General features: G+C 42.7%; 1 protein-coding gene across 1 annotated transcript in view; it reads right to left on the reverse strand.

Annotated features, from left to right (window-relative positions):
- Positions 1-13,492: 13,492 nt before the first annotated feature.
- The window catches only part of Vegfd (vascular endothelial growth factor D), a 36,923-nt gene continuing 26,603 nt past the window's right edge, over positions 13,493-23,812 (reverse strand). Inside the window, exons 4-6 of the mRNA XM_052717750.1 lie at positions 21,678-21,826; positions 20,167-20,267; positions 13,493-15,514 (exon numbers count right to left, since the gene is read on the reverse strand). Coding sequence (XP_052573710.1) covers positions 15,291-15,514; positions 20,167-20,267; positions 21,678-21,826 — 474 coding nt within the window. The 3' untranslated portion in view covers positions 13,493-15,290. The remainder of the gene's footprint in view (positions 15,515-20,166; positions 20,268-21,677; positions 21,827-23,812) is intronic.

Here is a 23,812-nt window from a genome sequence, read left to right on the forward strand (position 1 = left end):
CCTGGTAAGTGGAAGCTACACAGCATTAAAAACAAAAGCTGTGAGCCAAAACAATCCCTTCCTTTAGTTTTGAGTATTTTATCATAGCAATGAGAAACCTAACAAATACAGAAAAGTAGTACTTGGAAGTGGGGCCGTTGCTATGATAAATCTGACCATGTGGTTCTTGAGCCTTCGAAAAACCCTGGAGTGCGGTAAGCAGAGCCTAATGGACCACATTGGTGGTAGCTTGGCAGATAAGAATCCTGAGAGAAACACAGTCCCTGGAGGGCTGACTGGCTCAAGAGGCTTCAGATAGAAGGAAGAATCTCATCAAGAACTGAGCCAAAGGGAATCCTAAGGCAGAACAGACAGAGAGGGAAACTTATGGGGCCACGAGAAGAGAAAGGAGTTGGAGTCTGCTTGAAGCTGTTCACGATCCAAGATCAAGAGTTCCGTCACAGCTAAGTGCAGGGGCACACACCTTTAGATGTCAGCACTGGGAAGGCAAACACAAAGGCAGGTAGATCTCTGTGAGTCGGAGGCCAGCCTACATAGTGAATTCCAGGCCAGTCAGAACTATCCAGTGAGACTGTGACCGGCCTGACAGAAAGGAAGATATTCTAAAGAGACTCTTGTGTCTCTCAGTTGAACTATCAGACAGTTGAAATAATGGACCAAAAAAACCCTGGAAATTTCTCCAGAAAACTCAAGCTGGGAGAAGCAAAAAGAGCCATCTAAAGGGGTAACTTGTCTCCCAGAAAGAGATTCCACAGTGTTCTAACAACTTTATCTGACCACTTTATAGGACGAGACTGAAATCCAGATGATAATGAGTCCAGAGTGGGCCGTTCCACACCTTGAGCAGGACTACTTACATGTGCATATCCTTGGCCCTCTGTTTAAATTTTGATCTTACCTCAGGACCCAGAAGGGGAAGGACAGACTTGAGGGCTTTGCTGGACCTCTTTGTCCCTCTTCCTGATGTGGCCACATTGAATACATCCACTTTTCTTTTGGCTCTTTTCATTGGCTTATTGAGGACAGGTAGCCAGGCCTGGCTTGGGACACAGGTTCTGACCCCCAAGTTTGATAAAAAAAAAAAAAGACCTTGTCTCAAGACAGAAAGACAGAGAATCCTAGCACAATTAAAATTAACATCTGACTCAAAGATTACTGACACAGTGATAACATTCCTTTCCTATATGGATATTATGAGTTAACATAGCAAAAACTAAGGCTTAAGACCTAAATGTACATGGCCTTGAGGGAGTGCTCATTCCTTCCCCTAGACATTTTCTGGGACTCTCAAATAAGACTACTAACCCTGTTAACAGTAAAGATACAGCCCTGCATTCCTGTCATTTACAACACTACCTTGTCATTATTATCCTGTGCCAGGCCCTTTGGGAACCACCCTGTGATCTCATCTAGGGTCCTTAGCAACCCTTTGAAATTATTAGCTCCAAAACCACCCAAATTCTATATGTGGCTCTTATTAAAGACAATGGGATGTGAGTTTCTCAGAGAAGCCCACACCCATGCTCTTGGGTGTGTCTTCCTTTCTTCCCACACATACCTTTCCTCCTTTTAACCCTAGCGCTGAAGAAAATCTATATTAAAATGTCATTTAGGAAACTCCAGCTCTACTTCATACTGTTTCTCCCTAAAATGGTTTTCTGTGTCAAAGTTAAGGAACCTGTTTTACCTGAGCCAAAGTCCCTAAAAGGTGAGGGCAAACTCCCTAGGCTGCTGCAGGTTACAGCACAGAGCCGTGCCTCCATCCCATCACCCACTGCTGGCAAATTATGTTATGTTTTGGATAAGAATGTGGCTGCATTCTGCCCATATTCTGAGAACTCGAGTGAGGCTGAATTCAAAAGTAATGGACTCACTTCTTTGGTGGAAAAGAGCTCAAGATGGGCCAGGACTAAGGCTGTGGCATGTCTATAGCTCCGGGTTATCCGGGTCCACAGTGAGAGAAAGTAGCAAATGGGGACAGCAGGAAAGATGCTCAAGGGCAAAACACTCCCCATGGAAGACTTCATCTTGTGAGACTCCAAATTCATTTCGAAGGAGAGTCTAAAGTGAGAACACTACTGAGGAGGTTCCCTTGTCAGAAACAAGCACGTCGGGACGTTTCCCCAGGGTCAGCACAGAGAAGCTGCTGCGAAACTGCGATCTGGGGCTGCCAGCCTACATCTCGAGCTGACAACAGAGCTTGGTAGCATCATCCACATGATGCTGGTTTACAGGCAGCAAAGATGTAGAGTGAGGGGAGGGTCATGGAAGCTTATGCCAAGGTTCCAGAAAGCCAACAAAGCTGACATATGTGGCAAGGTTGAGTTCCCTGCCAAGAGGCCCCGAGGACAGAAGTTTGTGAAGCTGGCAAAGGGAAGCATAAGTTGCAATGGAAATCCTAGGGTGTCTGAGATAGCCACTGAAAAAAAGTGGCATGCATGGAGAAGAACCAGCAAAGAGAGAGACTACATAGGCTATACACAGCAGAAGTGGAGTGGCAGAACTATCTAAGGCAGTGGATCTCACCCTTCCTAATGCTGCAACCCCTTAATACAGTTCCTCATGTTGTGGTGACCCCCAACCAGAAAATTATTTCCGTCGCTACTTCATAACTATAATTTTCCTACTGTTATGTTACGTAACATAAATGTCTGATATGCAAATTTGCTGCTGTTGTGTTATGTAATGTAAATACCCAAGGGGTTGAGATCCCCAGGTTGAGAACCATTGATCTAAGCCCCGTTGGAGCCCATATGCTTCCATCATAACCCCAGATATCCTTCATGGAGCTGTGAGATTCAGCACTTAACATGATGAGCTTTGATCTTGCTTTGATCTGTTATGTTTTTCCTTCCTACGCCTCCAATTTCTCCGTTTTGGAATGGCAATGTTTACTCCATGCCACTGTACATTGGAAGTATGTAATTTGTTTTTGATGTTGTAGGGGTTCACAGTTAAGAGATCTGAATCTCAGAAGAGACTCTGTACTTGCACTTTTGAATAGTGCTGGAAATGTTTTTTATTATGGCTGTTGTTCAATTTTTTGAAATTAAAATATAATTACACCATCTTCTTTTTCCTCCCTACAGTCTCTCCCACCACCACCCTCAAATGTTTGGCCTCTGTTCTCTTTCTTTAATTGCTGTTGATATACGTATACATATATCCCTAAATATATAACTACAACCTGTTCAGTCCATATAATGTTACTTGTATGCTGACCACTTGGTATTGGATAACCAATTGGAGGGCTCTTCGCAGAGGAAGACTTCACTTCTGCTCTCAGCATTTCTTATTTGCCTGTAGTTCTTTGTCCGGGACGGAGGCTTTGTGAGCTTTACCCCTTTCACTTAGCATGTCTGTAGGTGTCAGCTTTATTCAGGTCTTGCTTAGGCAGCTCTGTGGTTAAGATTTCATAGGTGTGGTTTCCGTGACATTTCTTTTTTGTTGTTTTTGTTTTTGTTTTTGTTTTTTGTTGTTGTTGTTTGTTTTTTTGTTTTTTTTATTTTTCGAGACAGGGTTTCTCTGTGTAGCTTTGCACCTCTCCTGGATCTTGCTCTGTAGACCAGGCTGGCCTCGAACTCACAGAGATCTGCCTGGTTCTGCCTCTCGAATGCTGGGATTAAAGGCGTGCGCCACCATTGCCCAGCTACCGTGACATTTCTAAGACACAACCTCAGGGCAGACATCCTGGCCCTCTGGCTCTTACTGTCTTTCTGCCTCCTCTTCTCCAGTGTTCCCTGAGCCTTGGGTGCAGGACTTGTGTTGTAGATGGTGTTGGGGTTGGCCACCACACGATCTCTTGTTCTCTGCATTGCTGTTGGTTGTGGTTTTCCATAGTGGTCTCTGACTATTACAAAGAGACATTTCTTTAGAAAGTTGAGGGCTGAGAGCTACACTTATCTCTGAGTATAAGGGTACATATTTAGAATACTGTTAGGAATTATACTGGTTTAGTAAAGTGGCAGGTATAGGCTCTCCTACAAGATCTATGACCTCACCAGACAGCTACTCAGGGCTAGTTTGGCTAGATTTCCAGTACCAAGCATGATTTCCTTCCTGTCGAATGAGCCTTAAGTCCAATTAGAGAACTTTTGGTTATTGCCAAGATACAAGGTGTCAGTATTGCACCCTTAGGGTTATTAAGCCATACTGGTAACTGTTGTAGTTCATAAGTATCACAGCTGGATAGGACTATTGGTTGCTTTCCTCCTTTGGACTCTTTATGGTTCCTTTTGGTACCACCAAAGCTAGTCCTCAAGGAGGAGGCTTTCAGCTCAGATCCAGCTCAGATCTGAAGTTCATGGTATCTTCAGCAACAATAGGAACACAACATTCATTTCTGGGGGTGGGGCAACCAAGGACAATAACAATAGGCTATAATGTTTTGAGAGTATCTTGGACAACCCTGACTAACAACTCAAAAGAGGATTTCTCACTCCTGGTGTTGGGGGTCTGTTTTTCCCACATCCCCTCTATAATGGAACTGTTTAAGACTATGGATTTTTGAGGTTGAACTGAATGCACTTTGTATCGTGACGTAGCCATGAGCCTATGAGGACAAGGAGCAAAAAGTTATTACTTTAAAGTGGCATGTTTGGGTGTCAAGTTGACAAGGAGTGAATTTGCGATGGTTATTATACTTGACAGAGTCACTAGGGGAGAAAACTCTGAGCATGTCTGTGAGGGAGTTTCTAGATTTGTTTAACTAAGGTAGGAAGGCTCACTGTAACAGCTGACAGTACTATTCCATGGCCTGGGATGTCAGACTGAGTTACAAAGAGATAGTTAGCTGAACACCAGTATTCAACCCTGCCTGCTTCCTACAAGCAGGCTCCACATAATCGTCCACTCTGGCCTCTGGCCACTATGCCTACTCCTTCCACAATCTTCAAATTGTGACCCAAAGTAAGCCCTTCCTTCCGGAAGTTGCTTTTGTTATTTCTTTTGCCACAGCAATAAGAAAAGCACGTAATGAAGTGAGATTTAGTTGAGCAATGTCTTCCTCCATGTTCTAGTCCCTAGTTTTAAAGATTTTGTGATGACTTCTAAGAAGGATAGCATGAGAAGGTGGGAAGGAGTAAGATTTTCTAGGACCCTACATGTTTAAAATGTACGTTTCACCCTTTGAGTTTATTCATACTTCCTGGAGCAAATACTGTGCTCTGAAATGCCGTACTTTGGTCTTGGTATAGACATGGTTTCATTTTTGGTTCTCTATAGATCAGGCTGTTTCTGCCTCCCTAGTGCTGGGATTAAAGGCATGCACCACCAAGCCTGGCTTACTTCAGGATTTTTGTTTGTTTGTTTGTTTGTGCCTTTGCGCCTTTCCTGGAACTCACTCTGTAGAGGAGGCTGGCCTCGAACTCATAGAGATCCTCCTGCCTCTGCCTCCTGAGTGCTGGGATTAAAGGTGTGTGCCACCACCACCCGACTACTTCAGGATTTTTAAAGTTTATTTTCATCTTATGCATGTGAGTGTGTTGCTCGATGTGTATATATGTGCATCACATCCATTCAGTGTCTATGGATGTCAGAAGACGGTGTTAGATCTCTTGGAACTGGAGTTGCAGATGGTTGTGAGACACCATTAGATGCTGGGAACTGAACCCGGGTCCTCTTCAAGTGCAGCACGTGATTCTAACCACTGAGTAATCTCTCCAGCCCAGTATCTTTGCATCTTTGATTTTTCTTTTTTTACAATTTCGTACATCTGCATTATACATACTGACTACTCTCCCTCTCCCACTAGCCCTGTCCCCCTCTCCACAAATCTTCTCTCTCTCTCTCTCTCTCTCTCTCTCTCTCTCTCTCTCTCTCTCTCACACACACACACACACACACACACACACACACACACACACACACACACACACTGGGGCACTCACACACACAAATTTAAAGTAATCAAATAATTCTTTTAAAATCTGTTTACTTTTTGGAGTATTTACTCATGGCATTGGAAGAGAACCAAAGTACATAAATCTGTACTTTTTCATTTTTCTGTTTATTTATGTATGTATTTATTTTTGAGACAGGGTTTTACTACGTAGCCCTTCGTGGCCTGAAACTTGCTATGTAGACTAGGCTGACCTTGAACTCAGAGATCTGTCTACCTCTTCCTCCCGAGTGCTGGGGATTAAAGGTGTGCAACACCATATCTGGCACATGAACTCGTTTTTTATGTAGTATCCTTACTCAAAGTCCATGTGGGCAACTATAAAATGTTACAGCTCTGCCAATAAATGTGTCCGTAATGACTTGAACTGCTAAAACTTAAAGTGAATGAAATAAAAGGAGGAGGCCATGACTACTCCTAAAATATGGAGACGACTCTTATTGTAGATATAAGGGAGAAGGCAGGCAGAGGGAAGAGTCAAGGCTGAACGTGGCCGGCAGACTAAACTGGACCATAAGAGGAAAGAGGGGAAGCAAGACAGGAGCCACTGACCAAGTGGCCTGGGCCAAGAGACCAAGAGAGGTGGCCTAGCCAAAATGGCTACGTTATATAGGGAGCAGACTGGGGGAAGGGAAGCAGAAGCCTACCCCTAGGAGAGAGAGGTTTAGGGTGTGGGGCAGGTGAGGAGTGCTGGGAGGAGCCACAGGTACTGAGTGAGACTTGTCCTGGGTTTGAGACCTAACATTCCAGCCTTTTGTTGATAATAGGGAGTGATATAATTGCTTCTATAACTACTTCCTGATGAAATTATGGTATCATTGTCGGGGCCCAGGAGGGCTGAAATGCCAGTCAAGAGGCTGGGAATGGAGGAAGTCAGGCAATGGACAGGAACTTCTGGTTTTTTGCTCACAGCCTAGGTTCTGTGGGGACTAGCAAAGTACAGGCCGCCTTGAAGTAGTCTGGAATGCCACTCCAAAGCAAGGCTCAGGCTGGAAGGCGATGATAGGAGGCCTGGGGAAATTCTGTCAGAAGCATCTGGTTTACCAGCCATCAGGTAATTTTGCTAATTCTTTCCTGAAAGAACTGGAAGAGACAGAGAGCAATCATTATTACAAGAAATATGAAAATCAGTGGGCCAAAGAGGTATAGGAGGAGCCCAAGGGAGACCAAAATGAGAGTTCTGCAAAAGAGTTGGCCCCCGGAGGCCTTAGAGTCTTTCCCAGATCATGGAAGTTTTTAATCCTTTCTTCCACCTGGCCAGACTGGTTTATGTAGTAGCAGCATTCTTCTTTGAGGAACAGGCAAGGGCCTCCCCTTTCAGTGGTTTGCAAGTCGAAGGCCCTTTGATTTTGTAGGACCACCGAATCCAGAGAAGTGAGCTGGTTTTGGAGTAATTGTAGAGCCAAGGTTGATTCCTGGATGGTATCTGGATGTACCTGCTGAGACAGATACAGACTGCGACCCAAGCTACCTTCAGCCAAACCTGGAGCAGCCACTGAGACTGCCAGACTACCATGACTGGGGGGCTATGGCTGCATGATGCCTGTGTGAGATTTGGAGGAGAGTATAGCATTCTCCTTCCGTGGAGAGGGTGACTTGGGGCAGTAACAGAGTGGGGAATCAGGGACCATGCACATGTTGTTCCTTCCTTTCATTGGGTTGCACACTTATAGAGTGGCAAAAAGAAGGTAAACCCAGGTCATGGGAACAGCCCATTCAGGCTAGGTGATGTTTGTTTTTTCAGTAGGGATTCAAAAAACTCTCATTCTTTCTATTTATTGTTAGTTGCTGATACTTGACAAAATAAAGACTATTTTATACCATGAGTTGATTACATTTTTCTGAAAGGGACCATGAAGTATACGTTTGAAGCACTCCGGGGTATCAGTTAAGCAATTCTGTTGGTATGGGAGCAAAAGCAGCCAAAGGCCAAAAATCAGCAAATAAGCATATAATGTGTTTAAATAGAATCTCACCTGCCACAAAAAGCAGGGTTACAAAACCGGCCAGTGGGTCATTCCTTACAAACTTATGTTTTAAAACAAACAGCATCAGTGATGAAATGACCACAGGCTAATTATTTATTAAGTTCTTGGAATGATCAGATATCAGAGGATTTGGGGATACTTGGTAAATATTTTGAGAACTGATCCCTCATTAAGTTCTTAGCAAGAGTTGCAGCATTGGAATAATCCAGATATCCATGTCCTCTAGCGGAGTCTGAACAATACAGGTTGTGTAAAGTTACTCTTGGCATTATTTTAGAAAATTTTTCTTTGCTGACCATAAAATTGGTGAAATGATTTGCTGTTTATTAAGCAATTCTTTTTTAAGAGTTTACTTTATTCAAAGCTTTGTTTTCACACAAAATGCTAATTCCATTAAATTCACAAGTTTCACTGTGCTGTGAAATGCTTTCAGTGACGGAAAGTGGACTGTTTATGCCATGTCATTTTGCTAAGTGTCCCAGCAAGTATCTCAGTGGTCGTCATTGTGCTGCCCAATTTGTTTCAGTCTCTACAGGGCTTCCCAGCACATTGCTTTGGTCACAGATTTATGATGACCTCCACACACTCTTGCCTTGTGGCTTACATGATCAGGGACATCATGTGTTGCTGCCATTTGTGGTTTGCTTTATGCTCTTGGAGAGAGCCCCATCATATTGTCATTTTTTTGATAAGTTAAGAATTTTCAGCTAATGTTCTAGTACTTAGTATGACAATATTCCTGTACTGTGACTAGTGGATTTGAATAAGCAATGTACCTGCCACTCTACTTCCTTCCTATGACCATTAACCTTCATTGGGAACTTGACTGGATCTGGAATCACCTGGGTGTGTCTGTGAGGGTGTTTTCAGAGAGATTTACCTGAGGCAAGAAAACTTACCCCAAATGCTGGTAGCACCACCCCATGGGCTGGCTCATGAACTGAATCAATAGGAGTAAAGGAACTGAGCTTCCTGCCTGTAGACTTGATGTGACCAACTGCCTCATGCTCCTGCCACCATGACTTCCCCACCATGATGGACTGTACCCTCAAAACCATGATTCAAAATACACCTTGCTCCCTTAAGTTGCTTTTGTGAAGGCATTTGTTGGGTCACAGCAATGACAAAAGAAGTTAGTACACATGTGAGGGCTGAATTACTGTGCTTAAGAGATCCATAAAACAAAAATGCCTCTAACCTCTAAGCCCCACTTGCCTAAGGACAGATAACTTCTTGGAATGCTGGGGGATGTTGTTCATGTAAGATAACAAGTGGCATGTTTTCACTTCTGTAAACAAGCATGGTTGCACCAACTGCACAAGATACGTGCTTGATTACATGTAGGTGGGAGGTACATAGGCAGGAAGTACATCAAGATGTATGCTTGCCCCCCGATTGGACAAAGGTAGGAAGTACGTAGCCTTGTGAGTTTTGCCTTTATAAGCACCAGACTACCATTAATTTGTGGCCACTCTCTGGAAATCCCATGTATGCACCTGTCCAGTGTCCATCTTCCTAGCCAATATTTAATAAAGCTTGCTTCAAAGCAGGGTGGTGGTGCATGCTTTTAATGGCAGCACTCTGGAGATAGAGGCAGGCAGGGCAGATTTCTGTGAGTTCAGGGCCAGCCTGTTCTACAAAGTGAGTTTCAGGACAGCCAGGGTTACATAGAGAAACCCTGTCTCAAAAAAACAAAAACAAAAAAAAAAAAAAAGAAAAGAAAAGAAAGAAAAAGATGCTTGCCTCAAATCACACCCTCCAGGACCAGTCCCACCCTGACCAGCCATTGGGGGGCCAAGTACAATCTCTTGATGACTGTATGATTGTTGGGAACTGAGGCGGGAAGGGTTGCCAGGCTTACAAACCACCAAGCCAAGCAGAAGTTAATTTGGCCCTTGGCCTCATGACTTCCTGGGCTATCTCCCTATAAATGGCAGTTAGGGAGCCAGAGCCATTTTAAGCCAAAATACTTTTAATCCAAAGATTCGATATAAGCCCAAAACTTTCAAAGGCCCCAAATTTGTAGGATTTGTCCAAAGGAATCCTTCTATCAGATAAGGCCTTTGATTTGTAAAATATGTTGAATTGATCAATTTGTTTTCACTACTAATAACTCAAATGGAATGAGGGAGCTAAAGTTCAACAAGGTTGTTCAACCTCCCAATGAAATGAGGTGGTGGAACTTCTCCTTAAACTTATGTCTTCTTTCCTCATCGGGGACTTGACCTCTCTCCTTTTGAACCTATCAGGAATGAGCTGAGGGTCTCCTTTTGAACCTATCAGGAATGAGCTGAGGGCTGGAGTGAAGGTTCAATGGTTAAGAGCATTTATTGTCTTGCGGAGGACCCGGGTTCAGTGTTTAATGTCCACATGGCAGTTAACAACTGTCTCTAACTCTAGTTCCATGGTATTCAACACCCTCTTGGGTACCAGGCATACATGAACTACACATACATACATGCAAGTAAAACACTCATAAAATAAAATCTAAAAATCCATTTAAAAAATGAATGAAGCCGGGCGGTGGTGGCGCACGCCTTTAATCCCAGCACTCGGGAGGCAGAGCCAGGCGGATCTCTGTGAGTTCGAGGCCAGCCTGGACTACCAAGTGAGTTCCAGGAAAAGGCGCAAAGCTACACAGAGAAACCCTGTCTCGAAAAATCAAAATAAATAAATAAATAAATAAATAAATAAATAAATAAAAAATGAATGAGTGGAGCAACTCATTTATCTCTGCATGGTCAAAACACTTGGATTGTCTTCTGTCTCCATCATCAGGGGATCATCACCAAATACCTTGGAAGAGTGTATGGTAGGAGGATGTGAATGAAATGACAAGACAGGGAATTGAATGCTAAGTGCACTTTATAAAACCTAGTTGTTTGTGAGCCCGTTCAGAAATTTGTTTAAAAAAAAAAAGGAGAGAGAGAGAGAAGGGAGAGGCCATCAGCAGCACTGTGGGCACAGAGGGAGAGCGCAAGCATTCAACAAGAGAGGTGGGACTGGGCCAGTAGCAGGAAGTGTCTGAGCAAGGATAGCGACAGCAGAATCAGACTACTTCTGAAATCCAGATGAAAACCTAAGAAAGCCATCTGGATTTCTTGCTTTCAACTACCTGTTTTCAGCTGACTGTAAAACTCACTAATTCTGGAGGCTATGCAGCCCAGTATGTTATTATTCCCCCTCCCTCAGCCCTGCTGTACATGACACTTCTGACCTGTGGGTCAAGGTGGTAACACTTGCCTAGTACACTTCTCAGGGGTTTAAAGGCTGCTTATGTTGTACCTTCCAAATAGTCCCTTGGGCCTGTGCAGAAGTCCAATGTGTGTGACCTTTTGATGTGGGAGGTGTGTGTGAAAGCTCCACCCACGGATCTTGCTAATATCATGGGTCTTGCTAATGCTGTTGTTTTATGAACAAATGTTCCATGGAGAACCACGAAGATTAATTACATATTCATAGAGCGTCGACTGTGTCCCCTTTAATCACCTTTCAGCCTACTTCTTTATCCCATAAATATCCCTGTGCTCTCTCCTCTGGAAGGCAGGTTTGAGATTTAGGTCTCACCCTTTCACATTTCACTGCCACTTTGTGAATACACTCTTTCTCTTTTTGCAAAATTCATTGTTTTGGAATGAGCAGATGCTTCATGGAACTGCTCCAGGAAAAGCCCCATAGCTACATACAAAATGAAAGGAGAGAGAGAGAGACAGAGAGACAGAGAGACAGAGAGACAGAGAGAGACAGACAGAGACAGAGACAGAGAGAAACAGACAGAGACAGAGACAGACAGAGAGAGACAGACAGACAGACAGAGAGACAGAGACAGAGAGAGACACAGAGACAGGGAAAACAATCAGGGACTAGAAATAAAGCTAGAACGTATTGAAAGCCCCCAATCTACAAGCTTCAGACAACTTAAACAAATAAAAGGAGAACCCAGGACCTGCTTAGCAAATTTAAAGAGGAAGGACAGGCATTTAGGCCAGGATCCAACAATACCACCACGGGGTTATATTTTTTTATCTCTATCTTTCTCTTTGTGACTGTCCTGCTCCAGGGTGGTCTGACCTGAGTGAGAAATTTGGGTTACATACTTATGACCAGGAAATTCTCCAATCCTAAAAGGGTTGTGGTAGACAGATCTAAACACAACTATTTACACAATTGTGTGGTAACTGCTGTAATAGAATGTGTGTGTGTGTGTGTGTGTGTGTGTGTGTGTGTGTGTGTGTGTTTGTCTCCCTGTCTTATCTATGCACAGTGCTCAGAGAGATCAGTGCTATTTAATTCCCTCTGATGAGCCATACCACCAGCAGTAGGAGCACTTTAGGCACAGAAAAGAAAAAAGGAAAGGCCTTGTCCTCCCTTCTTGGGCAGCTATGGGAACAAAGAGAAGAATCACGGTGCCACCCAAGTTGACATGTGGATGAGTGTTGTAGAATAATATTTTAAGGTATGTTACTTTTGTTTATGCTGTGTTTGTTAAACTATGTGAAGCTGTGTTACTTTGCCTGCCTAACACACCTGATGGTCTAATAAAAAGCTGAATGGCCAATAGCAAGGCAGGAGAAAGGATAGGTGGGACTGGGAGGCAGAGAGTATAGATAGAAAAGGAAGATCTAGGAAAAAGAGAGAAGAGATGGAGGAATGAAGAGAGAGGAGATGATCTAGCAGCCAGAGAATGAGGAGGACTCCGGGGCCAGCCACCCAGCTACACAGCAAGCCATGGAGTAAGAGTAAGATTTACAGAAGTAAGAGAACGGAAAAAGCCCAGAGGCAAAAGATAGCAGGGATAATTTAAGCTAAGGACAGCTGGCTAGAAATTAAGGCACGCTAAGGCCAGGCATTCATAATTAAGACTAAGCCTCTGTGTATGATTTATTTGGGAGCTGGGTGGCAGGCCCCTACAAAAGAGTAAAAAAAACAAGCAACAACAGATGAGACTGAAAGATGCACACATGCAGAAACACTGAGGGGCATGGGCTTTCAGAGGAATCTCAAACACTCAAAGATGTGAAGAGCAGGGGATGGAGAAAGGTTCAGCAGTTAAGAGCACTGACTGTTTTGCCAGAGGACCTGGGTGTGATTCCCAGCACCCACATGGTGGCTCCCAAGAAAATGTAACTCCAACCACAGGGGATATGGTGCCCTCTTTTGGCCTCCAAGGACACAACATGCACACGGTGCACAATCATACATGCAAGTGCAACACACACACACACACACACACACACACACACACACACACACACACACACACACACACAGGTTTTGTTTGGTTAATTCCAGGTCATTGAGAGATGTTAGCATTGTTAGACTGCTCTCCATAAAAGGATGATGATCAAGTTTAATTTATTCACACACCACAGGGTTATTTAACACACACCAGCATTCCTGTGTCGCCCTTGTTTAGAATGATAAACCTTCTGGGAGCTCTGCTTTGGCTTCCCAAAACTGAGTTATAGTTTTAGTTTATTTGTGTGTTCCCTGAACCGCCCATTTCTAGATTTCCTTTTGTCTTGAAAATATTTCCCATTAGCATGAAATGTAGAGGAATAGCATAGTAAACAACACCAAGTTCTATGGTTTGAATAATGATGTTTATTTCCTTTAAATACATTTAAATATGAAACATCAGGCAGTGGTTCAGGAAACTTGAAAAGTACAAGCTGAACAGGAATTACATCAGTGCTGATCATACAAATGAAATTCCACATAAGAAAGAACCAGAATAATTCATAAGCACTGCACTCGGACTTTGCCAGTCTGAGTGATCAATCACATGGTACCTGCTAGTCGATGGCAGGCAACCCTTGCCCATTCATCAAAACAATGGGCTCCCGCAGACCCCTTCCTCTCTGAGCACTGGTATGCAGAGGCATCTGAAGCTAGAAGTAATCTGTCAGGGACCCAGAGAATCACACAGCAGCTATTGCATGGAAATGTGGATTCACCATGGCACTAGAGAAAATCAATTTCTCTAACACCTGGGGGTTGGGCACCAGTGAGAGCAACTAGCCAAAGCAGACTGCTGTTTAAAATGACGGGGGTGGGGAACTTGGGAGAAAGTTGAATCAAGGATTCTCCTGACTGTGGAGTCCCTAGGCCCTTCTCTCCTTTGGAAAGCGCCAGTGCTTTCCATAGGATGTCTTTCTATTTGCACATGTTCTGGTATGAAAAGGACATCTGTCCTCACAGCTGTCGAAAAGAAAGTGAAGACGAGACTTTAGAGGCAAGGATCAACTTCAGATAAAGCATTCAGTTCTGATTTCATTTGATTCTGCTTTCAAAGGAGAATTTCCAGACATGTATTTAAAGTGTCAATGTAATATTCTAAATGGGCACTCAACCGGCTGAGGGCTCAGCCTTAACCAAGATGTTGATGCCTCCTCCTCTAAAGCCCAGGGCACGTAGGAGAAGAGGAGCTGGGAAAATGTCAGAATCAGAAGACAGAGAGAAGGATTAGGCATACCATCCTCTAGGCATGTTGCAGCCTTTGCAATCAGGACCTCACAGCAGCAGCAAGAATCTGCCCTAGGCCTGCACAAGGTGGAACTTCTCAACAGCTACTTACGCATTTGTGAGGGGCTCTTGGGGCCCTACCCCTCTGTAATGAACTGTGGGCTGGCTACTGATAGAATCTGGGAGACGGGGAGTCACTGTCTTCAGTTGTGGACCTACTGGTGGGTGAGCGGAATGAGCTCTGACAGAGAGTTCCAAGCCTGTGGTCACACAGATGGCTCCAACTGCCCTTAGTGGGTCACAAAACAAAACAGAAAGACCTGGGTGTGGGAAAGGGACTTGCAGGGAAGAAATGGGTTGACAAGAGTGTGCTGGGGTTCAAAGAGTGTAGGGGTAAAAGTAATTAGAATGCATTTTATATGTGCATGAAATTGTCAAAGACAAATTTAATTATTAAAAAAAATCTCAGTGGTTAGTTTGGGTAGGTTTTGAAATTGATCAAAGCCCAATCAACGACCTCCAAGGATTATAGTCATCCATATCTTGCCTACAGGAATCTAGTGCTAGCCTCTTCATCAAGAACACACACACACACACACACACACACACACACACACACACACACACAGAGACAGACAGAGAAACAGAGAGAATTAGTCTGCTGATCTGAACCTCTCTTAACCTGGTTGCTTAAATGTCAGTGACTTCTTTTTTTGCTTATGATAGCATAATAGCAGGCATGGTGGTGAGGGTCTGTAATTCATGAAATCCTGTTTTGGAACAACAACAAAAAAGTTAATCATTACTCTATAAACTTCCACTTATGTCTTAGATGCCAAACCTCTGTCTGTCTTATTAAGGGGGTGCTTGGGCAATGAGAACAAGGAGCCCCATGAAATCAGATTAGGATGTCCTTTAAATGCCACCAGTCAAGCAAGTTAAGGGGTAAGCGAAAAGACCATTGACCTGCAGGTTTCTGGGTGAAAAATCTTGTGCTTTTGGCAGCAGCTCTCCAGACTTTCTTTGCATTCAAAGCAACTGCAGTTTTCTGGGTGCTGAATGAGATCACCAGCACATGATGTTTTGCAGACACACTCACAACGATCTTCATCAAACTTCATGTGTGGTCCACAGAGAACTGGTTCCTGGAGGTAAGAAAGGTCTAAACAGAAACAGAAAAGTGTTGGTTTGGCAGCTGAAGCCTAGAGGATCCAATGATCCAAATTAATTGCAAGTTCTACATCTTCCCAATAAAACGTGGATCCTCCCAATTTCCTTGCCTGTAGATTTTTGGCCTTAATTTTTTTAATAGGGTGAGTAAGATACATCTGTGATTTCACAACCTAAACGTATAACTCATATGTTTTCTTAGGTTTTTAATAAAAACTATCATAAGCTGAATATTTCTGACAGATTTTTATGTTGCCGAGTGACCTGTTAAGAATATATACTTCTGTGCTGGAAAGATGGCTCAGGGCTTAAGAGAACTCCCTGCTCTCACAGAGGACCCAGGTTTGGTTTTCAACACCCACATGGCAAGTTAAAATTACCAGTACAATCCCAGAGGGTCTGTCGCCCTCTTCTGGCCTGCACAGGCACTGCATGCACACCACGTGCAGACAATGAGGCAAAACACTCATACACATAAAAATAAAATAAATCTTTAACTACACACACACACACACACACACACACACACACACACACACACACACACACACACACACACACACACACACACTTATGCAACCAGCCAGTAGTGACAAGGTGACAAGACCCAGGCTGTATAAGGGGTATGAATGTAGTCCTTGCCAGTGTTTTAGGAGAGTGGGAACTAGGAGTACTGATGTTCTAGAAATATTTTCCCCAGGACTTCCAGATAACCAATGATGCACTTCCTCGTCTCAGATCACCTCACTTGTATGAAACACATAAAAGTGACAATGAACTGTGGTCCAGTCTCGCTCAGCCAGTGAACTGAAATTCGTTGCCCAAAGGGTAAGAAGAGGTGGGCTGGGGGTGTGACTCCACTGGTAGAATGCTGTCCTAGGGCACACGAGAAGTTCTGGATTCAATCTCCAGTGAATTGGTGTGGTGACACATGACTGCAATCCTAGCACTCACTCCAGAGGTAGAGGCAGGAGGATCAAAAGTTCTAGGCCATCCTCTGTTATATATCGTGTTTAAGGCTAGGCTGTAGCACGTAAGCATCCGTCTCAAACGACAAGCAAACGCAAGCACGTGGAGAAGGTGAAAAGTTTGGAAGAACTTGCGCTTTTCACCTCAGCATTCGTGACGGTTCTGGAAGATGACTATCGCTTCCCCATACCCACTTCTTTTTCGGTTTGCCTCATTTGGGGACTGGCCCCACTGTCCAATAGATTGTGTGGTCACTGTGTCCACTCGGCCCCTTGTCCATGCCCTCCCTTCTCCACTGCACTGCCTCTGTCACAAGTCACTCAGTGCCTTGTATTTCTTTTGTTGGTGATTGCCGCTCGTGTCACAGCCCCAGCGTGTATCTCCTCAGTCTCCCCCTCAGGTGACTCTCAAATGCAAACCTGATCCCATCACCACTGAAGCTTTAAATGCCTGTTGTTTTTTTTTCTGCCTCTGCCTCCTGAGTGCTGGGATTAAAGATGTGAGCCACCATGCCCAGCCATGCTTTAAATGTCTTAAAGTTTGCCTTCACACACAAAAGGGCAAATTTTATACCAGAATCTATAAACATTAAAAGACCTTCCATGATCTTGACCCCTCATTCTCACCCTTCCCTTTCTCCCTCTTTTCTCCCCCACATCATCCCCAAATGGCAATCTCTCATGATCTAGTCTCATGGTTTTGACTGCTCTTTAATTGACACATATTTAGAAATTACATGGACTGGATATACACAAAGACTCCATTCTTTGTTTCATGAAGAGGAAAAAGATGAGCAGCATATGCTCTAAGTCACTGAGGCAAATGTTAATTTAGGCCAAGGCTAGATGACTGAAAAATAGTTAAGACTCTTAAGAGAGTCATTGAGCGCTAGGTGGCAGCAGAGACACACAAGAAAGTGTCATGCAGTCCCAGCTCCATTCTTAGAGTAGTTTAGGGGAACACAATCCTGAGGTGTTCAGCAGATTACGTGGCAGAAGCAGAACATTATGTCCTTACAAGCAAGTTAAATGGAACAGAGACTGGATGCAGGAGAACTAGGTCAAACAGCAGCCAGCTGAGGCTGACATCCTGAAGTCTTACATATCGATTATTTCCTTCCCTAGGGAGGTTGACTCTGGGTTCCCACTGCATTCTGTCCTCGGCCTTGTTCCATTCACTACTATTACTATGTTTTATTCATTATAGAAATGATAGGAAAATGAGTTGGATTTGCACCAACCACATCCATTTGGAGAGTAAATAAGTGTAGAAAAGGCAATTCGCTCAACAGCTTTGTATGCAGAAAGTAATGTGTCATCAGTTGAATGGGACCACTGGAGAAACACATGGGAACTTGGGCACATGAGGATGTTATGAGTGATGAAAACTAGAAGTAACTGGGATGCAATCCACCCTCCTTCCTCACTTCCACCATTGTGACAGTTTCCCCAGAAGTTCCCTGCTCCCTCACCTGCTCAGGTCAACTCAATTCTTTTCTGCACTGTTGCTCGCTTGATCTTTTTACAATTCCGACAGATGTTACCAGTCTCCTTCTTGAATCATTTGGCTGGTTTCTATTTGTCCAGAAGATCACACCCAGGCTCTTCCAGCACAAGCTTACAAAGTCCTTCCACTCTAATCCTAGGAGTTCCCCCAGCTTTGTCTCTTCGTATGTACTCCTTTCCCCAGTATGATATATGTCCTTGTGATATGGTTCATCTTCTTTGTTGACTTTACTGGATTCTAGAACCACACAGGATGTATACCTCTGGGTATGCCTATGAGGACACTATCAGAGAGGTTTAACTGAGGAAGACCCACTGTAAATGTGAGCTGGGTACCCAGTCGGAATAAAAGGAGGGGGAGGAACAGGAAGGGCTGATGGGCAGGAGCAGCCATCTCTGTCTGCTTCCTGGCTGTGGACACAATGTGATCAGCCCTCTCATGCTAATGCTGCCAGGTCATCCCCAGCATGGCAGGCTGTTCCCTGTCCAAGCAAAAACCAAAATAAGCCCCTTCTTTCCTTCCTTCCTTCCTTCTTCCCTTCCTTCCCTCCTTCCCTCCTTCTATTGCTTTTGTCAGGTATTTTGTTACAGCAACAAGAAAAGTAACTGACATACCCCAGCACCCTGCTAACATTTTTCAGCATCAGGTTTGTACTTTGCTCTCTCACCTCAGTGCTGAGCTCTTACAGCCCCATTGCTCAGAGCACATCTCTCCTTCCTTACTAGGCCTTCCATCCTCAATACATGAGCCTACCCAATGAGTCCTCACCAAGAATTAACCCTCCCATAGTCTGTAAGATCCAATCTGCTTATTTGAGATGTCCCCCCAGGGACTTCCTTGGCTCTGACTCCAGGTAGGGCTGGCTGATGACTTTTGAGTAACTGCATTGTGGTATGCTGCCTTGATTGTCACCATTTGATATATTGTGTCTGTGTTCAATCTATATGTGTGAGCCTTTAATTACATAACTTTAAAAATATATTACTTCACATCCTAGTTTGAGCTCTCAGAGAAACATTTAGAAAGCTGCTGAGAACCAGAAAAACAGGACAACTACAAATAACAGCTTGCTATTTAGTTTCTGTGACAGATACCATGGGGCTGAACGCTTGCTATTCTTGATAGATCACAGTTTAAAACAAGCAAGATTTACATTGCATGATCCCCTGTGATAGTTTTCAGTGGAACCATGTCACATGTTATGGGGAGCAAATAAAAAACTCATGTATGTTCAACCATATATTCATCCCAGGACTCACAGATTTACAGACTGGGAGACAGAATGACAGGCTAGCAATTCCCAGTGTGGCTGAGACCAATGCCATGGTTTGCTCCAACTCTAGAAAAATGTTTCCCCATGTTCTTCTTCCATCCTTTATTTTTTTTCCAGATTATTGGCTTGATTTCAAATGGTACAGTTGGAAGAAACCAAGTCCCAAAAGACCTTGTGTGCTTCACCCTGAAGTAGATTTAAAGTTTAATGTTTGGTTTTGAAAGCATGCTTTGGGATGCTTTGGCCATTCTGTACTTTTCTTTGAGAATGAACAGTAGAGTGATTCATTGGTGGATATGGCCGCAACAGAGAAGGCTCTAGAATCCAAATGCTTCTGCCACTGTTATCTATGTGATGGTGAGGAAATTACTAGATATCTTGGGGTGGACACTGTGTGCTTGTGAAAAGGGGCAATCATAGGGTTGTCATGAAGATTACAACGATGCCTGATGTTATAGCTTGAATGAGAAATGGGCCCCATTGGCACAAGTATTTGAACACTTGATCCCCAGTTGGTTTTGTTCCAGGAAGTTATGTAACTCTTAGGAGGTGGGGCCTTTCTGGAGGAAGTATATCACTGGAGGCGGGCTTTGATGGTTTATAGTCTCACCCCACTTCCTGTTTTCTTTTTGCTTCCTGTGTGTAGATGAAATGTGATTAGCCAGTTTCCTGCTCCAGATGCCAGGCCTGCCTGCTCCACCATGATGGATTCTATTACTCTTGAACCATAAGTCAAAATATGCTCTTTCTTCCTGAAGTTGCTTTTGGTCATGATATTTTTATCACAGCAACAAAAACGTAACTAAATAAACCTGGTCATAGTAAGTACTCAATGATGTTGACTGCTTATGTTCTTTTTATTATTGTGGTTATTACTTCACTATCACCATCATTACCTTCTGTTCCAGGGAGTGGATTCTCATCTTGTAAAACACATTCACATTTGGTGTTATCCCACAGCATGTCAATAGGACAGAGTTTCTTGGAATGAGAACATCTAGGAAAAGAAAATAATGAGCCATATTTTAAAAATTTTCAAGGTAATTCTACTTTGGATTCAATATTTAATATCTAATCATTAAAATGTTTTGTGTGGAACATGTTAATGCTTTCAAATTTTGTTCTAAGAGTGATGCAGGAGAACAAATGTTTGAGAGCACTATGTCACACAGCATGGTGACTGCTAAGAAAAGACAACTGTGTGAGAACAATTACAGTTTTAAAGACCTTAACTGTGGGGCTAGAGAGATGGCTCAGGAGTTTAGAGTGAGTACTGTTCTTCTATGAGACCTGAGTTCAGTTCCCAACACCCGTGTGGGTTGGCTCACAACCACTTGTAACTCCAGCTCCAAGTGATCCAGCACCTTCTTCTGGACTCCAATAGCACATGCACACATGTGCACAAACCCACAAACAGGCATACACAGAAAGAAACATAAACAAAATAAAATATAAAGCTTAATTTCTATTTATGAATGGCATCTTATTAGATAGTAATTCTATAGTTGTAAATATTCTTTTAAGGAAAACTTTAGAAAGTAAACTGGAATTTAGGAGAGTCACTGCTTGCTCTGGTGTGAGGGAAGACATGGCAGCTTTGAGGCTGACACCACTCATGTTAAGAATAAAAGTGTTGGGCCAATGTGGCAGTACATCTTTAATCCCAGCACTCAAGAGGCAGAGGGAAGCAGAACTCTGAGGGTTGAGGCAGCCTGGTCCATATGGTAAGTTTCAGGCCAGTCAGAGATACAAAGTGTGACCTTGTCATAGAAAGGCAAAAGCAAAATAAACCAAAAACTACACACACACAAAAATCCTCAAAGGTGTCTGCAAGTAAACATACTGAGTTTATAACCATCATCAAGGTGGTTTGGGGCCCTACTGCATATACATACATATATATATATATATATATATATATATATATATATATATATATATATATATATATGTATATGTATATGTATATGTATATGTATATATATATATGATATGTTTGTCAAATACTATGAATAGATCTGGTTTTGAAGCCAAATGATGAAGAATTTTAATGAAGAGATGATAATTTTATAATTTTGCTATTTGTTTCTTCAACATTTTTATTAATCTATATTGTGAAAAATAATGGTTTTGACCATGCCCTATTCAAGAATGCATAAAATATATTTTCTTTAGCTTTACTTGTACTTTTACCATCTCCCCTCTTCCCCCTCTTCATCTGCTTTCTTTTCCCTAAAAATTCCCCTTCCACTTTCATGATTTTTTGTTTCTTATGTTCCACAAGACAGAAAATACGCAACACATGTCTTTCTGGGGATGCCTCTATAATGAGTAAAGGAATAAAAGAATGTACACACAATTTTGTCAATACAAAAAACAGACATTATCAAGTCCAGGAAATGCTTACTGATCTCCTTCTGGGATCTGAATGGATCTTCTGATAATTGAGTAGGGATGGCGGGGGCCGGTGGGCAAGCACTTACAGCCTGTATGGTTGGCAATTTTAACAGGCACTAACTCAGGCACTGATGTCAGAGGCACTGATATCTCAAAGAGCTACAGCAAAGAGAGAGAACCATGATGTAAATTTTATTATAGACTTTTTTCAGTTTCCACAGTCTGTATTTTTGCCATTGTCGTTTATGGTAATGACTTCAGCAAAGTTATCCATGCAGAATGGAGTTAGTCGTTGTAAGAGGCTTGGAATACTGGGAGACAGGAAACCGAGGGCTTCTCCAGCTTGGTAAAGTCTCTTAAGTGTTTTCCAAATCTATTCTTTTTGCCATCACTAGAGTTCTTGAAAATGGTACCACTGGTCCCTGCTCTTGTTTTAAATTTGAGTATAAATTGTAAGGATAAATGAAAATTAAATCCTTGGAGGTTCTTTGAGATTTGGGTAGATTTGATTGTTATTTAAACTATTTATTCATCCCTTCCCAAACCATTACTATTAATGAAAGACAATTTCCTATGTTTTGACTTTGAGCTTGGCCATGACACTTGTTTTGGCCAATAAGATGTTAGCTGACATGACATAATACAATGTGGACTGTGTATGCTTTGTGAGATTTATTCTTTCTTGGTTATGGTATAGCCACAAGAAGAATATAACCTGGAAGCCATGCTGGTCCAAGAGATTGGGGACACAGGAAGCAGGCCACGACTTTCAGCACCTTGGAGTATTTCGAACCTCAGATACACAAAAAAGAATAATTTATCATTGTCTAAAGCTCCTGAATTTTAGGGCATTTGGTATAAAAGCATCGTGCACCTAAGTTAAAACCATACCCAGACAGATAATTATAGCTAGTGTGTCTATTTCTATGTCTCTATATGCCTGGTCTATTGTAAATATTTATTATTAATTTATTTATCACTTGTAAAAACATTATATTTGAGGGAGCAGAAGAGATGGCTCATTAATTAAGAGCACTTACTGCACCTACAGAGGACCTGAGTTCAATTCCCAGCACCCACATCAAGTGGCTTATACAGGTAACTTCAGCTCCAGGGGAATCTGGTGCCCTCTTCTGGCCTTCACAGGCACTTCACTCAGGTGGCGCGCGCGCGCGCGCGCGCGCACACACACACACACACACACACACACACACACACACACACACAGACTGATAAAAATAAAATTAAAAAAAAATTTTAATTATATTTTTAATGGTCTTTACATGACAGATTGAGAAAGACATGCCTAAAGTGTGTACAGAAGTTTCTAGAGTGGTTCCATGAAGTGTAGATGAATTTGAATTTGATTTTTAAGGCATTTCCACTCAATTACCATTCCATGAAGTTCTATTTACTTTGTTTCTAAGAAGCAGTTCATCGCATAGTCTGTACCTTTAAGGTAGGAACTGCCAAAGTGCACACGTATGCCTATTTGGAAAGAAAAACTTCTGTGCATTTACACTTGAGTAAATTTCTTCATATGAATCATTTGTTGAGTGCAGCAGTCAAAACAAAGCAATCAACTATCTACTAAGTGGAAACCATTCTTTAAGGTTGTGTTTATTCGGACCACTCAACATGTCATGGAACTTCCCTGAGAACAAGGAAGGGTGTTTTTCTGCATAAACTTCATGTTCTTGCACAATTCTTCAGCTATGCTCCATGGAATAACATGATCAGACACTGAACTCTTCTATGTTATGCAAGCTTTGGTTTACTAACCGTTTATCATAGCCATTCTTATGTCATTGTTTCTAATTATCAAATAGTAGGGGTCAGATATCTTGAGTTCCAAAATTCTCCAAAAGGGTTCAGACACAAAATTTCTATGGTTTCAAGGACAGTTTAGATGGTAGCAGGGAACAAAATTAAGAACACTTTAACCTATTAGCAAAACAAATGGGCGTTTAGAACATTCCTTGGCATGGATGTATTCAGCGTCTATGTAATTGTCTTGTACTGCATGATCGTGAGGAGACAAGCAAATGTGATAAATGAGTTGTAGCAACACGTGAGGAATTCAACAGAGGACCAAAGGAATGTGGCTTGGTTTCCAGCATTTTAATAATGCTTTCCTAAGGGGGT

This window comes from Peromyscus californicus, unplaced genomic scaffold (assembly GCF_007827085.1).
Source record: "Peromyscus californicus insignis strain IS unplaced genomic scaffold, ASM782708v3 Scaffold_10__1_contigs__length_136768540, whole genome shotgun sequence".
NCBI classification, from domain to species: Eukaryota; Metazoa; Chordata; class Mammalia; order Rodentia; family Cricetidae; genus Peromyscus; species Peromyscus californicus.